The following is a 16,605-nucleotide window of genomic DNA, read 5'->3' on the forward strand; positions in this document are numbered from 1 at the left end:
GCTAGCACACACAGTCCCAAGAGAATGGTTCACTCCATTCAAATCAAGGGCAATGGATAAGTATTGTGTCAAACCAGCTCTAACCATACACACAAACACGTTATCACAAATAATGAGACGTTAATATTTCCAAACAATAAATAGAATATTATCAAACAACTAGCAAACATACAATACAAGATAAGCCCACTGCAATGTATCCACAGTAACATTAGCTATGAATCACAATTATTATACATCTGTCACCATAACTTCATAAGTTACAGTGTGCCGTAATTTTACGTTATTTTACGGGGTATTTTCATTCTACCATATAAAAAAATATATAAATAATTATGCACGTAAGTGTCCTCTAATAATAAAAACAAACATAGCTGCCACCAGGGTTTGACCAGACCCCACACAAAGAAGTTCGCTGATTCTGTTCTAAACTTTTTGGATTTCGGCATTCCCATGATGTATCCTTGGTAGGAGAAGATGTATAATAATAAAGTTATTACAAGGATACCTCACAAAGTATGCACTCGGACAGTACGTCATCGCAACGGTCGATACTCCCTCTGTACTATCTTCTTGCATACTTTGAGGTATTCTCGTAATAGCCTCATATTACTACTACATAACTGTGTCTCAAACAGCACTCAATGTATCAAATGTCTGTACAATTTAGTAATAACAAGCAATAAAACTTCTATATACAAATATCACTGCATAAACTATTAGTCAATACTATTCTCTGCATTAATACAGTCTCAATCAGCTGCAAACTGCATGCAATTCCTTATATGGCAATAGACAATGACATCACGATCACTAATCATAATAACACATGCAATAGAACAACTTGAATGCCAATGTTTTGAGTTTACTGCACTACTGCAGTTAATCAATCAGGTTTCCAATGTCAGTCTCATGGTTTACATAACGCAAGACGCCTTCCAGTTATGGAAATAAGTCTGTATCGCAGGATTCAGGGCTCCCTCAGGCTCAGCTGACTCAATGTTGACTCGGATGATTCCCTCCCTGTCATAAGTGTTCAGTAACAATCAACACAGTAATATTTACATGAATTCTTTCTCCGCTCACTGTCACAAAGTCCTGATTTTCTGTCTTTTTTTTTATTTTATTTTTAACGAATTCTTTTTACCAATCCGCTTCTCCAGATCAAAGGATGGTCACTCAATTAGCATAATAAACCCACGTCTCACTCTTGTACATGATGAATCCTAACAACCCAAAATAAGTTACATTCCATAACACCATGACAACAAGTATCCACATAAATCACACCCTAAAAGGTACTCCAATGTCAGTGAATAAAAAACATAATAAAACAGCACTCTGTACACCACATAATTATTAAAACAATGGTAAATTCAGTCGATGCTAAAACTGTGACAAAAACAAGCCAAGAAAATGGAGAATAATAAAAACTAGTATACAGTGTATGTAAATACCATGGGAACTAAGCAAAGGTGGTCACCATGAACAGATTTGATTATATAATAATAATAACTTTATTACTCAACAATTACTAACTGTGGGTAATGAATGTATGGTAAGGAAAATACTACAATAAAAAGAAAATTACAATAATAATATTATAAAGAAAAGATTCCAAAAAACAAAAACTTGATTATTAAAATTTACATAAACATTAAAACACATGTGCTACAAATAAAGCAGATACTATTCATTTTTGTCACCGAGATTGAATGAAAATTGCTCAGTTGTATACAAAACATTATATGAAATTTATACAAATGCTCATATTTATAGGACCACAATTAATCCGGTTACTAAGCTGGGTATACTAGTATGTACTTAAAGGGTAGTGGCCGTCATGTACATCATGGTTAAATTTTATGTAAATAAATAAGTATTTTACACACTTTGTGTACGTCGCTATGACTCCCATATTGAACAGGATATGGCATGACAACAACCACCCTTTAAATGAAAGCTTCCTCTGAAAAATGATTGCAGGCATGCTCCTTTATGACCTTTCACAAAACAAATTTGCACAACTTTTTCTATATTTTTGAATAAAAAATTTTAAAGAGAATTTTATGACCATTTATTTATGACCAGATTTTGATTTTATAGCATATATAACTGAGAAGCACTCAGTGACTCGTTGGCAATCAGGATGCGAGTTTATTTGACAATCTGTAAAAATACATCAATAAACTCATAAAAATATAAAATATGTTTACATTAGGTATATAAACATGGCAACCATTAAAAGTTATCACAAAACTGTTTTGACTTTTACTATATGGCCTAATTTTAGATTTGCCCTCAAATCCAGAAAAAAAGGTAAGGTCACCGAATTACAGTGTGAATAAGTATACATGTCAAACGCCATTAAAAAATTTTGTTTTTTTAGCCATTTACCATTGGTAGTATATATGCCAGTAATAATGTTTTAAAATTTTACTTGTCATTCTTTAAAAATTCGCTTGAGTAAATATGGGGGAAAAAATCATATGTACCCGTAGTTAAAATGGTTACTGATATGTGTAATTGACCCAAATTATTGGAAAATTCTGATGAATACTGTCTATTTTTTTTAAATAATGTTTATCGTGAATTGCTATGAAAATACTGTAAATCGTAAATTTTTGCTGCTAGAGATTTGTGATAACTAATAATAATGACAGAATATGATCTTAAAGCAAGTAGATTTGTAAATAATAGACACTCACTGAGGTTTTGTTTGTCCCTAAAGATTATACTCTGTAATCCTATAATTATATATATATATATATATATATATATATATATATATATATATATATATATATATTTTTTAATTTTGTTAAAAAACTCATTAAGATTGTTTTTTGAATTCAATAACATAAATCCTGGAGTCCTTTTACTGAATAACTTTGTCCATTTTGCACCATCGCTGAAATAAAAAAAAAATAACAATAGTTATTGTTTTTAAAATCTCATGAAAATATCTGCAATATTTGCCAGAATTCTGTGATATTTTGATTATACCGTAAATTCCTGGTACAAAAGTCAAAATAAGTAATATTTCAATGATTTAGTATATAACACATGTGGCCTTTAGTCTATATATGGTTCTACTAATACAGTAAAGAAAGGTAAAATAAGAGATTTAGCTCAAGGTTTTTTAAAAAATTGTTTTTTATTTAAAAAATACTGGAGGAATTGACACTATACTTCAGGCTTGTAACAATGTAGTAAATAATCCTGCTTATGCATTGTATTTTGCATCTGTGCTGTCATGCAAGCTATAATTGCATATTTCAATAAAATTTGTACAAATTACCCGCACTCCTACAGCACAGTAAGTAAACAGCCAGCCATCTTCATTATTAGTGACAACGTAACCTTGTCTCTCGTATAAATTCTTAGCTCTATTAGTTTCAGCCACGTAAAGAGTCATTCGCTGAAAAGTGAAAAAAAATGTCTCTTATATACATCAAAATGGCCGTGAATTTTCTTATCAAACTAGTAAAATTACATAAAACTAAAAGAAAATGGTCTTTAATATGAGAAACAAATCTGTAAAATGACCCATTGAAATCCATATTATTGTTTCAACACGTTTACATCTCATTGTTGTTATGCATGCTGTGATTGGTTGAAACTCAAGTCACATGGCATAAAAATGGATATTACATGGTATATTGCTTGCCATGTGGATATCACATGGTATATCACATGGTTAACGTCACTGAAACTACTGCGCATACAAAATCCTTGTTCACTGCATTGCCACTGTGTCAGCTGTTGTTGCTTTCATGGTTTCGCAAGAACTTAAACAACTAAAATTGACTGCCGACTGTGCCAGAATGGATATTAGGTAAAACATGTTGGTTTGTTTAGAATGTTTAGGATACAATATTCTTTATATGAAGTGAATATGTACTGAGAATGGGGAGGCCACAACCACAGCGGCCAAATTTAGTAGAGAAATCAAATTAACATTGAGGAAGCCATTGAATTTTAAATAGAGGTCAAATGCAAAAATCACAATGGGGAAGTTGGGTTGCAATGGTCCATCTTGTAAATAACAAGGCTAGAATATGAATTGGAGTGATCTATAGATATGCTTTTATTGGCAGACAACACGAGAAGAACAAATGCAAGGAATTGTGGTACAACTCATTAAACATGCATGACCGTCTCAGCCAATCAGAAAGCACTTCAATTCTTAACATAATATGATAAATACACAGAATGAACTAGCTCAAATTACGTTTATCCTAACAGGGGAGACCAAAGACAGATTGATCGATGCTGGATAAAGACCACATCAGACATGACAGACACATGACTACACAGACAGACAATTATTATCTACAGTAGATGGCAATTAAATGCCAAAGCTCGCTTGTCATTTTCTACTTTTCAACAGTAAACAAATTAGAAAAATAACAAAAACTCACAGTGCATCCAAGTCTCTTTGCTTCAGACTCGCCGTATTGCAATAGGAATTTGCCGATACCTTTACCCCGATAATTACTGTCAACACATATATGGTTGATGTAGCACTCCCCTGTGTGTTCCACTGGCTCATTCAACACACAATGCATACAACACAGCCTGTGCAGAAATATACAACATTAATTATGCATCAGAAACTAATATGATCAGAGAACATGCGAATTATGCAAAATCCTCCTTCAAAAAGGTTTCAATCAAAATGACAATTCAATTTTCTTTTTTTCTTCATACCACATTCGTACTACCCAGTATGTATAAATTTCAAAGGTCTATGCTTAAGGTGAGTTATATGATCTTGCATACTGTAAAATACTTTATTTTAGCTGGAATTAATTTTCGCTGAAATGACATTTTGGGTATTTTGTATTTTTCACTGATTTTTGACAAGTTGAATGTGAAATATAGGAAAAAAGGCATACTCACTGGATTTAGGCGAGGGTTCTCCGAACCCGCCTATTCACATAGTTCATACCCACCATAGACTCTGGTCAGTCAAAATGACTATTTTGAACTGTAGGCATTAATCAGCGATTCTGCCGGTGACGGAGAGATAGAATCTAGGTCAGGGGAAGCCCCATGACCTCAAGATTCTTTTACCCCTTACGTCACGAACCCACGTGACAGAGGCCACATGGCAACGCCATAGGTAGCCGTCCATCACTCTGGTTGCTTTATCTCCGCCTCGAGGACTTAGACCAACGCGACGGAAAGAGTGGGGTGGTTGGGGGGGACCCGGAGTCTATGGTGGGTATGAACTATGTGAATAGGCGGGTTCTGAGAACCCTCGCCTAAATTCACTACGTTCAATTACCCACCATAGACTCCGGTCAGTCAAAATGACTATTTTGAACTGTAGGCAGAGTCAGACACCGACAGGTGGCGGGTTTTTCCGAGCAAACAGAAAAAAAAGGAGAATGATGAAAGACTCTTCCCCAGTCTGAGATGAAAAACAAAACCCAAAAACCTAAGTTAAGACCCAAAAAAGGTGGTGTCTTACCTTGCCTGTGCTGTCCCCGAAGCAAGAAGCCAATGCTGCTGTGGTGACAGGGTTCGGTGTGCCAGAGAAAGCTAGACCCAAGCCGAATTCGGGGGTGATAAGCTTGAAGTAGGACCGAAACAGTTCGCATGAGGGCGTAGGTCGACAGAAGCGAAACCTGGGAGCTTCCAGGAAGTGCTAGTGGAACAGACAATCTGCCCACAAAAATGCCGAGACTGACTTATCGCCTATGCGCAGAGGCCCCTGCGGTCGTTCAGGCTGGGTCAGCAAACAAGGCCTGACCCACTACGACGGGGCCTAACCTGAAGAGACCCTGCTCAATAGATTGGTGTCTCTTAGGTAGTAGTTGATGAAGACGTTCTGCGTTCTCCAGAAGCCTGCCCTCAGAATGTGTTTGAGGGGGGCACCTGACGCTAGCGCTAGTGAGTTAGCAATCGCACGAACCTCATGTTCTCGTACTTGGTGTCTCTGCAAGGTCTGTGTTGAGGAGGATAGTGTATTATAGACCTCCAGTACAGTCGCAGTAATCCACCTGGAGACGGAAGTCGGGGAAGCCGGCTTATCCTGTTTGCCAGGGCCGTAACACACAAACATGTGTTTGGTTCCCCGTCTAGAAAAACCTGGTACGGTTCTCGTAGCAACTCAGCGCTCGGATCGGGCAGAGAAGCAATTCCTCCTGATCCTCTGGACCGACAATATTTGCCAGGAATTTGGTTCTTGGCGAGACACCCGATTCGTGTCTTTAGTACAACTTGATCGTCCATAAAAGCGACACAACCGTCCGCGAAGGACAGTGCGCGCCTAGCTCTGACCGGCGCTTACCTGAGGCGAGGGCCAGTAGGAAGACTATTTTCCACGTCAAAAATTTGAGTGGTGCTGATTGGAGAGGCTCAAAGGGCGGTCTGCTTAGAGAAGACAGCACGGCCGACGAGTCCCAGTTGGGCGGCTCCCTTGTATGGGGTCTTGGCGTCTGGAAAGCAGTAAATAGTCTCCTAATAATAGGACAATCGGCTAGTGTTGTTCCCATACATTCTGAGTGGTGGGGGACAAGACCGACCTGTAGCCAATGCTCGCTGTGTAGGACAAACCCACTTCGTCAAACAGGTGGACGAAGGAGCCTGCTACCTGGCCAATAGAGGGATGGTATGAATCAATCTCCCTTCCGCTACACCAATCAGTGTATGCTTGCAGCCTAGAAATGTAGGAATCCCTGTTCGCCCTGGCCAGGACGCTGGCAGCCTGCTCAGATAAGGCTTTCGTATGTGCGGGTCTACTGAGAGCCTCTATGCATGTAAGTGATACCTGCTGGGCTCGTTGGTAGTGCGCCGTCTGGTTGGGACGGCCGGTCCGGTAAGTCCGGAAGCACTGCTGGCGCTTCGACTAGCATTTCCAACAGAAGTGGAAACTAGGCCTTGCTTGGCCAATTGGGTGCGACCCATGATAATATGCGGGTGTGTACCTGTCAAGTTTTCTCCGGTGCCCGGTGAACTAGCGGGAAGGGAGGAAAGGCGTACACAACTAAGTGGGTCCACGGGGCTAGCAAAGCGACCCTGGTCCAGGCTCCTGGAGTCAGTAGGAGTGTTACGTACGTCGGGAGCTTGGCGTTCCGGGGTGACGCAAAACGGTCCAACCTTGGACCGTCCCACAGCCGAAACAGCCTGGAGGCTACTCACTGGGGTATCAGCCACTCCGAGTTCTGGAGACTGAGCCGCCATGAAAGGGCGTCGCCGGACTGTTCCTCACCCCTGGAAGGTGGTGTGCGGTTAGCTCCACATTGTATTCCAGGCACCCAAGGAGGATTTTGCTCTGCTAGGACTGACGAACGATGGGGAACGCGTCCCCCCCCTTCTTGAAGGAGACCACCGCTGCGTTGCCTGTGCGGAGCAGGACTCTGTGGTCTCGAACTACGGGTAGAAAGCGTGGTAGTGCTAAGTACACTGCTCTCAGTTCGAGCCGGTTGATATGGTAGTCCCGAAACTAATGCGGGGGCCATATCCTTGGGCTTATTGGCCCAATAGATGCGCTCCCCAACCCTGGAGGGAGGTATCTGTTACCAGAGCCATACCTGCGGCGAGCGGGCCCAAGGGGCTCCCCTGTCCGAGGTTGGCCAGTGCCGACCACCAGGACAGGGCTTCCTTCACTTGGTCCGAGATCGAAACCCGCCTATCTAGTTCCCATAGGAGAGCTCGGCGTTATAACAAGCGTTATACCGGGCGGCTGCGTAGTGCGGCCTGGGGAACGACCCTTCGAACCGAGGTCATCATTTCGATGATTCGTATTAGTTCACGGAGGGACACCGAGGGAACGCTGACTAGGCATTTGGCTAGGCTGCTTAGCGCTAAGCAATACACTTGAAATAGCTAAGCCAAGCTTACCTCTGTGTCAAAACTCCATGCCCAGGGACACCAACTGCGTGTTGGGTCGAGGTGGGACTTGTCGATTTACTAACGAGCCCAACTGGTGAAGTAAATCCCTTGTTAGCCAGACGCGTTTGGCTATTACCCCTTGCCCGGGTTGTAGATAACCGGAAGCCTGGGTATGGATTGAGGTGTACCTGTTTCATCACTCTGGTGAACACGTAGGGTGCTGTGCCTAACCCGAACGGGGGGCACTCGAAATTCGAATACTTGGCCCAGCTGGGCGATTCGAAGGAGATGGCAACTCGCTGGGTGCATCGGTACGTGCAGGTAGGCCCCGCTTAAGTCTAGCGGGGCTAGCCAGTCAAAACGGTGGATGGAGAGAAGAACCCTGAATGGTGTCTCCATGTGGGACCGATCGAGGAGCACGCACTGATTCAGTCTGCCTAGGTCCAAAACTGGACGCCTGCCACTTGTAGATTTGGTACTACGAACACATTTGGGTAGAAGCCTGGCCTTAGTTCCGGCTGATGTACCCTGTGTATGGCGTCTTACCCCAGCAAACTGCTACTTCCTGTCTGATTGCTTCTGCCTTGCGGGAGTCCCCTGGCAGTGCCCAACAGGGGAGACACTGACGGGGAGAAATGGAGATTTCAGCGGTATCCCGTAAACAGATGTCACCACCTGGGAAGGTCCAGGGGTTGGTCACCGGCCGTCTCCAAACCGGACTACACCGGCGCAATCTGTGTATGACAGGGATATGTGGCCTTGTGTTCGGCAGTTGCGATGGGGGGGGGGGGGTGTGCTCCCTTCCCCCATGAGGTGAGTTCTCCAAGGCCTGAAGTAGTCACTAAGTTGTGACCTGGCCATTCACCAAACACGTGCCTGTCCCCCCCGGTTGCAGAGGTGAGCGTCAAACATGCCTCCCCTGCTGCCGGGTAGACGTCTGCCGGGGGAGGGTGAGGAGCCACCACCTGGCTCTTACCTCCCTGGGGGTGCGCCACTACCCTCCCCTCCCATGGAAGGGTATAAGCGCTTGCCTCCTGGCTGACTCTGGCTAGCGGACGACGCCCTAGGGCGTTGTGTTTTCTGTGCTTGGGGTGCCCTCCGTTTGCCCATGGCAGGACCAACTGGCCAGCGGATTCGATCTGAACCCTCTGGTTCATTGCACTTCGAAGCTCCGAGACTGTACCCACCATTCCCTGAACAAAAGAGGGTGGAGGATGTCTAGTCTGCGTCACTGAGGTGGGGACGTACCCCGGTTCAGCTTGTTGGCGAAAACACGTGCGACTAAGGCCTCATCTCGTAGCACGGTAGTGGCCCTGGCCAAGAGAGCCAGGCGACACTAGGGGGTGTCGCATGTAGATGTGCGGTGGCCCACCAGTAAAAATGTCGCCTGGTCTAGGAGGCTGGTGCGTTCTGCCTCCAAGGACCCCAAAGTGCTGGTCACCCATAATAATGTGCTCAAGCAACTCTGCCCTTAGGGCTGGATGGGTTGTCTTCAATTGGCAAAGACACCCATGGAACGCGGCTATCCCCCTTTGCCTGGTTTGCCAACTTCGTGGTACCGGAGTCTGGGGAAGGAGCCTTGGAATCCGGTTGGGGGCGTTTTGGTCTCATCCCACGCTATGGGGTCTGATCCCGAAACCACATCGACCGGGTAGCGTTTGGTCCAGTGGGAAGTGTTGCCTAATGTTCTCCCCACCCGGGGGTCCTAAGCATTACATCCTCTGCGCCCCACTCCGCACTCAGGCGGACAGGGAGAGACTTGCCGATGGGATTGCTTTGGATCCCGATGCCTGTGATCCCATATGCGTTGAAGTCACTTTAGGATCAAGGATGGGAGTATATACATTGTATCACTGGGATCGATGATACTCCGCCTCACCCCAAAAGCGTGGCTCACCGAGTCAAACAGATGGAAGACTCTGAGGGACCGCCCGGAGTACCGGCTGTATCCGACGCGAGCGAACTGCATCTCTTTTCACTTTAAATATGTGAGAGGGAGCGTGTTCGATTGTGCATCTCATGACAGGGTCGGTTCCCTCTGGGGACGCCCGTGGGTCGGTAAGAAGGGAGTCAAAACCCACAGCGGGGACCGGACACAAGGAAAAATTTGTTACCGTTGTACCGTTACCGCGTGACGAACCCTAGCTGGCTGAAAGTAGGGGGGTCAACGTGTGCCCTGCCCTGCAAGCCCTGCCCCGAGATCGGAGACTTGGCTGCCAGCACCCCGTTGGCATTCAGTGCCCGAGGATCCAGAGAAGGATCAGTGCAAATAGCCTGAGCCTCGGCCACCCCCCAAAATAGTGGGAGAGCCGTGCCTGGGAATGGGGTTCCCCGGAAGAGACGTGTTTGAATGCAAACATGCTTTCGTGTCTCTTCCTGCTTGCCCACCGAGGGGACACAGTGGAGACAGCTCGCTCCGACTGCATCTGATCTACCCGGCCCGCCAGGGACGCAATTGCCCCGACAGTCCTTCGACCAAAGCCCTCAACTCAGAGGCAAACCCGGCGCCGTGCGAGGAAGGGCCCACAAAGAGACCCGCAACGGGCCCCATAGGAGGAAAGCCTCCAGGGGCACAGCCTCGCTGCAGCTGGTAAAATCGGGTAAAACACCGCCTGAAAACACAGACTGTGAGGATGCCCTCCGATCAGTGGGGGAGACCGAGAAAAAATATCGGTACCTCCGCCGTCGGGCCTCTTACTCGACGCCCTGGTACATGAAGTACAGGTAGCCGAGCGTGAGGACTTTCCACCCATGCAAAACATGCAACTCACTTTAACCGATTTGTTTACTGGACGCGCGACCTTGCTGTGACGCGGTCAGTCTCAGCGATTTGATGGCTCTGAAAGAAAAACTCAGGCCTCAGAACTCCAGTGAAAAAAAAACACGCTTCCACGCAAAAACCCCGAAACCCGGATGTAGCTACGACAAAGTATCTCGAATGCGGGTTCTATTCTGGTAAATTCTGAATATAACCACTGCACGGTCGATTCGAAACACGAGGAGACCGGAAAGAAAACGGCAGCAAGCCCTGGTGCTGTCATTACATCTATATATTGCTAAATAAATTGAAAATAAAAGACGACACGCATGAGGTAAACGAATTACAGTTGTAAAAGGTGCCGCCATGAGATCAACATGTGACTACGTAGTGGCGCCGGGTTTGGTTTCTTTGTTGTGGAAAAGCATAACACACAAAGGGGAAAACGACACAAGGGTAAAAAGACAAGAAAAACTTATTCTACCAGCTAGAATGTCGGATGCCGCGGCTGCGGCGACGACCCACGCTAGAAACCCGGACAGGAAAAAGCAACAAAGCCAGGCAGAGCCGCTCAGAATCATTCCCCGACGAGGCGGAGAGAATTGAAGAGTGATGGACGGCTACTTATGGCGTTGCCATGTGGCCTCGGTCACGTGGGTTCGTGACGTAAGGGGTAAAAGAATCTTGAGGTCATGGGGCTACCCCTGACCTAGATTCTATCTCTCCGTCACCGACAGAATCGCTGATTAATGCCTACAGTTCAAAATAGTCATTTTGACTGACCGGAGTCTATAGTGGGTAATTGAACGTAGTGAATTTTATTTGCACTGAATCATTTCTTTAGCGAAAATAGCGAAAATGATTCCCAAAATTTTACAGTACAATAGATACACTGTTTGGTATATATGTCTTTTTATTAGAGATAGATAAAGAATAATAGAGCAAATATGGTAGTCATAGTAACAAGTAAGATATTGCTCCAGAACAACATTCATTAAAACATAATGGTTGCCAGTCAGACATTTTGAATTTGATCTGAAAACAAAATGACATTCTGAGAAATTGATGTTGGGGTAACTGTTAATGTTTTCTTAGCGCGGGATAAGGTATTTGACCTCTAGCCCATGCTATTATAGGAGCTGTGCGTGAACATCAAGTTTTACAAAAGTGGGTGTGATTTCTAAAATATGGGCGTGGCTGTTTTTGTAACGTCTTGTATTAAGACAATTTCATAACTCAAACAACTCATTTATTTTTACTGGCATTTAATTTCACTATGTTGATGTTTTGAGCAATTTCACCAAGTTCATGAACTTCGCATGAATTTAATTCAGTGTATTTTAATTATCTGCGAAAATGAAAAATTAAAAACCTATTAATAATTAATACATTTGCAATTTTATTTATCATTTTTAATGTCATATTTTAATAAAATATTCAATGAATGCAATGTTTGATTTATTTGTGATTTTATTGGAGATACACTTGTAATAGAATAAATACTTTATTGAGCAACAAAAATTGCCTTTACGTTAGTTGTTATTGTGAAAGTACTCCATCATATCTAGATATTTTTGATCTATGACATCTTACATTGCTATTAAACCTACACTAATGGTACAAATTTGTATTTTAAATTCTCATTTATTAGTTAACTGTAATTCTGATAAGATATTATTATTATATTAGCATTATATTTACTGTGAGATTCTCTCTCAGAACGCATTGTGCTCCATTGATGTAAAATTTAGTTTGCCTCCTTCTGCACAACTTACCCACAGGAAGCAACGCATCCAAGCTTACAACACATATTGCAGCAACCGCCACTCCCTACCTCACTGTCAAATAAACAAACAAATACATTAGAAGTGCATCTATATTTTAAAACACTGCCATTTTAACACAAGTTGGCTAAATTAATAAATTAACAGAATCTTAATTTAGCTAAAGTGCCAACAATTTTATTATGAAAAACATACTGTAAAACATGTCTTTTTAGCTAGCATGTTATTTTAGCTAATTTAGCTAATTTGTAATTTAGCTAATTGCTAATTCAAGATGTTACTAATTTAAAATAAAGTATATTCTCACAATGAGATTGTTGGCACTTTAGCTAAATTAAGATTCAGTTAATTCGTGCAAATTTCAAATTCGCTAAAATGGCGTGTAGCTATTTAAACATGTTTTACAGTACTTTCTGTTAATTAATTCTTGAATGAGTAATATTATGGATTAGCTAAATTGGCTAAAATAACGTGCTAGTTAAAAAGACATGTTTCACAAGAGTAAAAAAAGAAGTAAAATTTTTGTTAGTATTGTGACAAATTTGGTTATTTACCGTAGGATTAAACTCAGTTTCTGAGTAGTGCCCCTATGTTTTGTAGTTTGGATAGCTTATTTCCCATCATCCTTTGCAGCCCACCATCTTTGAGTTGGCTACTTTTCAATGCATTATATGTGTTTATCGTTTTAACCTCTGACCTATGTAGGTTGATATTTTTTTCACTACACATTACCTTCAAATACAGAACTGTTACTATGCAAATTATGTACAAGTCTTATAGGATCAACCAATCACAACTCAAGTCTTATAGGATCAACCAATCACAACTCAAGTCTTATAGGATCAACCAATCACAACTCAAGTCTTATAGGATCAACCAATCACAACTCAAGTCTTATAGGATCAACCAATCACAACTCAAGTCTTATAGGATCAACCAATCACAACTCAAGTCTTATAGGATCAACCAATCACAACTCAAGTCTTATAGGATCAACCAATCACAACTCATTTGGCATACCACCTTCATATGAAATTTCCTGCTTACGACTCTTTTTTTTTTCTAATCTGTATGAATCATGGCCATTTTGAACATGCCCACATTTTAAACGTCTGTTATCACAAAGACACTAGTGCCTTTGGTTGACAGTTATCTTAAGAGCTATTCAAATCAATAGAATAAACAGCCAATAGAGTAGCTAAGGTTTTAACAATTAATTAAGTATTGGCAAATCAGTTCTTGCATTCTCTAAGACAAGCCTACGTCACAAACTGGTCAAAATCCCCCAAACATTGCCAGCAACCAATCACAGACTAGCTTAAACAATAGCTTTCCCTGACGATAATACTTAGCAACGTTATTTCCCCCCAAGCTAACTTGAAAAATCTTTTGTTTTTGTCTCGTTTCCGTTTCCAGTCTGTCTTAGAGAATAGGTATGTCTCTAAGTCATGCTTTTTTGTTCACTTAGTGTAGTTTTTTTGACTCAGCAGTCATAAAAATATCTATGTAAATAATCTACCAAGTTTTCCTATTTTTCATATAAAGGCATATTGGCTGTCCCCTCTATGAAATCTCTCCAGAATATTTGCTGTTGTACTTCCCAGCACACAAACACAAACTACAGTTTATTGGCTTAAAATAGGACTTAGATTGTGATATGATCCAAATCCCTTTTGGAAGAGTTGAAATTTACATATGTTAGAGTCAGATGTAATTTAATTGGGTGACAACTGCAAATTAAAGACAAAGAGTTGCTTGACTGCGATTTGCAGTCTTTCAGTTAGATTTTGTTAGTATGGATCAATGTACAATGTACATTGGTGACACCACACCAGTGACTGAAACTAAAAGTGAGTGGCAACTCATATACACCATGCAACAACTATCTATGTAAATAACTTTTTTATCATCAACTTGATTAGATTACTGAAAAATACTTCATTTTTTGCTTGGAATTAATTTTCATTATTTTCGCTGAAGGAATTATGATCCCGTGAAAATAAAATCCAGCGAATATACTCTTTTTCCTATATTTTACATTCACCTTGTCAGAAATCAGTGAAAATAAATTCCATACAAAACACCCAATAAGTCTTTTCAGCGAAAATGAATTCAGCTAAAATAAAGTATTTCACATTAGATTAGATTAGATTGGATTAGATTAGATTAGATTAGATTAGATTAGATTAGATTAGATTAGATTAGATTAGATTAGATTAGATTAGATTAGATTAGGATTTTTCATTTGTATCAAATGCATTTATATAAAATGCACATTACCATGGTTATGGTAGTATTAAAATAACTTAGTGATGTACACATGTAATACTTACGGGTCATTTTTAATTTGTAATGCAATCAATCCGGCAGGCCTGCCCTCATAGCATGCAATAAAACTTCTCTCGTACACCTGAGAAGACTGTTTATATTGGTCGCTGTTGAATTCAATGACACGCTCAACCCTGAAAAAATAGAATCAAATCTTAAAAATGCTTTAGGAAATATTTTTACCAATTTCATTCAGGGAGGAGTTAATTATAGTAACGCATCTGTATTTATGTAATAAATAAAAGTGGTGAATCCACACAAAAGTGAACCTATATATTGGTTCAAAGGGCAGTGGGATAAGTGTCTCTTATGAACAAAGATGGCGATATTGACCGTTGTGCAGCCCAATGAGTACAATTTGAGTAGTTAACAAGTTTTAAATAGGTAATGTTTTTGGTGATTGGAAGGTATCCCAGCATAGTGGTAATTATAGTGCATGTCACGCCCAGGTCTAAACTTTTGATTTCCATTAGAAGAGTGCATTGGATTGGGGGGAAATCTATGTTTATCACACAAATGTTGCACATGCATGGCACAACGATTTAAAAGAATAACACCATACTATCAAACTGTCGGAGAAATAAATGTGAAACACTTGTACAACATAATTTTTAAACGTGCAATTCTAGTACATATGAACTGATCTCTGTTGCTTGTTCCAACCCATTGATCACATATGTACATTTATTTTACTGAGGGGGAGGGGGGGCTTTAATATTTTGTATAAGATGGGAACTTGAAGGGGGTGTTCAATTTTGCTGAAATGAGTGTATATATTGGTGACCATCAAATGACCAGGCATTACAAGTTCGTTTCCGACAAATTGCACTTTCTTTTTAAAAAATCACAATGACCTCAATAATTTAAAAAAAAAAAAAAAATTCCACGAAGTCCAAATTAGCGAACTAGTACACCCTGATTACTGTTACTATGACGTCATGGTAAGTTGCTTTTTGATAATTTTGAAATTAGGTTTAGGGAGTAAGTGTAGTATACGGAATAAAATTGTCAACATTAAGGTACACTCACACCTTTCCCAACCCTAACCCAAATTTATAATACGTGTCGGGAATTGAACAACAAAACTAATTAATTACATAACTTGAAGACGATTTTTGATTAGTTAGGTAATGTTATTTTATTGATAATTAGTTGATATCGTTGATATCTGTGTCCCCTGTGAAGTTTATTTATCTTGAAAGTATTTGGTATGTATTTTATCGCCAAAATTCCATTTTCGAGAGATTATTACGCACATCTATTCTAACCTAACACAATAACGGTCATACTTACCTACTTTTCCCTACCGCCCATTCAAATTTTCCTCGGAAAGACTCAACTTCCATTCCAGCTGCGAACTCAGAGTCATCTATCGTCATTTTCCGTACGGTGATAGGACAGTTGATTTCAGCAAAGGGGTCGTACGGTTCCGGCTGAGAAATTATCACCGGCTGTGGCTCCTGCATGCCTTGGTAAATCTGATGAGGGTAGTCCATGACGGCCATTTTGTCATTCGAGACGTTACCACAAACAACAGTCAATGGTGCAAGTGTTTTCAGTAACACTGTTTGCTTCCCACTTCTGGTGTGTAAAACCTCAAAAGCTGCGTTGTATACGACCAATGTTTATATAGTGCGCCCTCGTGCCGTTGGTAACCGCATGGTGGCGCTCTGTAGGAGCTTCGTGTAGAGTAAAGTATACAGATATGCATGTATGTAAATGTGTCGAAATGGGCGTAGTGCTAGTGCTAGTGCTAGCACTAATCCGAAAAAGTACTAGATCTAGTGCTAAACTGGCACTAGATCTAGTGCAAAAATGGCACTAGATTTAGTGCTAAAATGGCACTAGATCTAGTGCTAAAATGTGCACAGTGCGAGTGGCATTGTTATC

General features: G+C 41.3%; 1 protein-coding gene across 1 annotated transcript; it reads right to left on the bottom strand.

Annotated features, from left to right (window-relative positions):
• Positions 1-2,808: 2,808 nt before the first annotated feature.
• LOC102803276 (uncharacterized) lies at positions 2,809-16,278 on the bottom strand. Its single transcript, XM_006811801.3, has 6 exons — positions 16,009-16,278; positions 14,721-14,849; positions 12,379-12,441; positions 4,425-4,581; positions 3,302-3,421; positions 2,809-2,911 (listed from the first exon to the last, which is right to left on the bottom strand). Exons 1-6 carry the CDS (start codon positions 16,218-16,220, stop codon positions 2,879-2,881), a joined length of 714 nt encoding a protein of 237 aa, XP_006811864.2. The 5' UTR covers positions 16,221-16,278; the 3' UTR covers positions 2,809-2,878.
• Between the last annotated feature and the right edge of the window lie 327 nt (positions 16,279-16,605).

Source organism: Saccoglossus kowalevskii, chromosome 11, assembly GCF_978046115.1.
Source record: "Saccoglossus kowalevskii chromosome 11, keSacKowa6.1, whole genome shotgun sequence".
NCBI classification, from domain to species: domain Eukaryota; kingdom Metazoa; phylum Hemichordata; class Enteropneusta; family Harrimaniidae; genus Saccoglossus; species Saccoglossus kowalevskii.

Coding starts and splice junctions, on each gene's coding strand:
- LOC102803276 (XM_006811801.3), bottom strand. CDS start 16,220: ATGGCCGTCATGGACTACCCTCATCAGATTTACCAAGGCATGCAGGAG. Junction 14,850..16,008: donor TGGGCGGTAGGGAAAAGTAG/GTAAGTATGACC, acceptor CTATTTTTTCAG/GGTTGAGCGTGTCATTGAAT. Junction 12,442..14,720: donor TTACAAATTAAAAATGACCC/GTAAGTATTACA, acceptor TTTATTTGACAG/TGAGGTAGGGAGTGGCGGTT.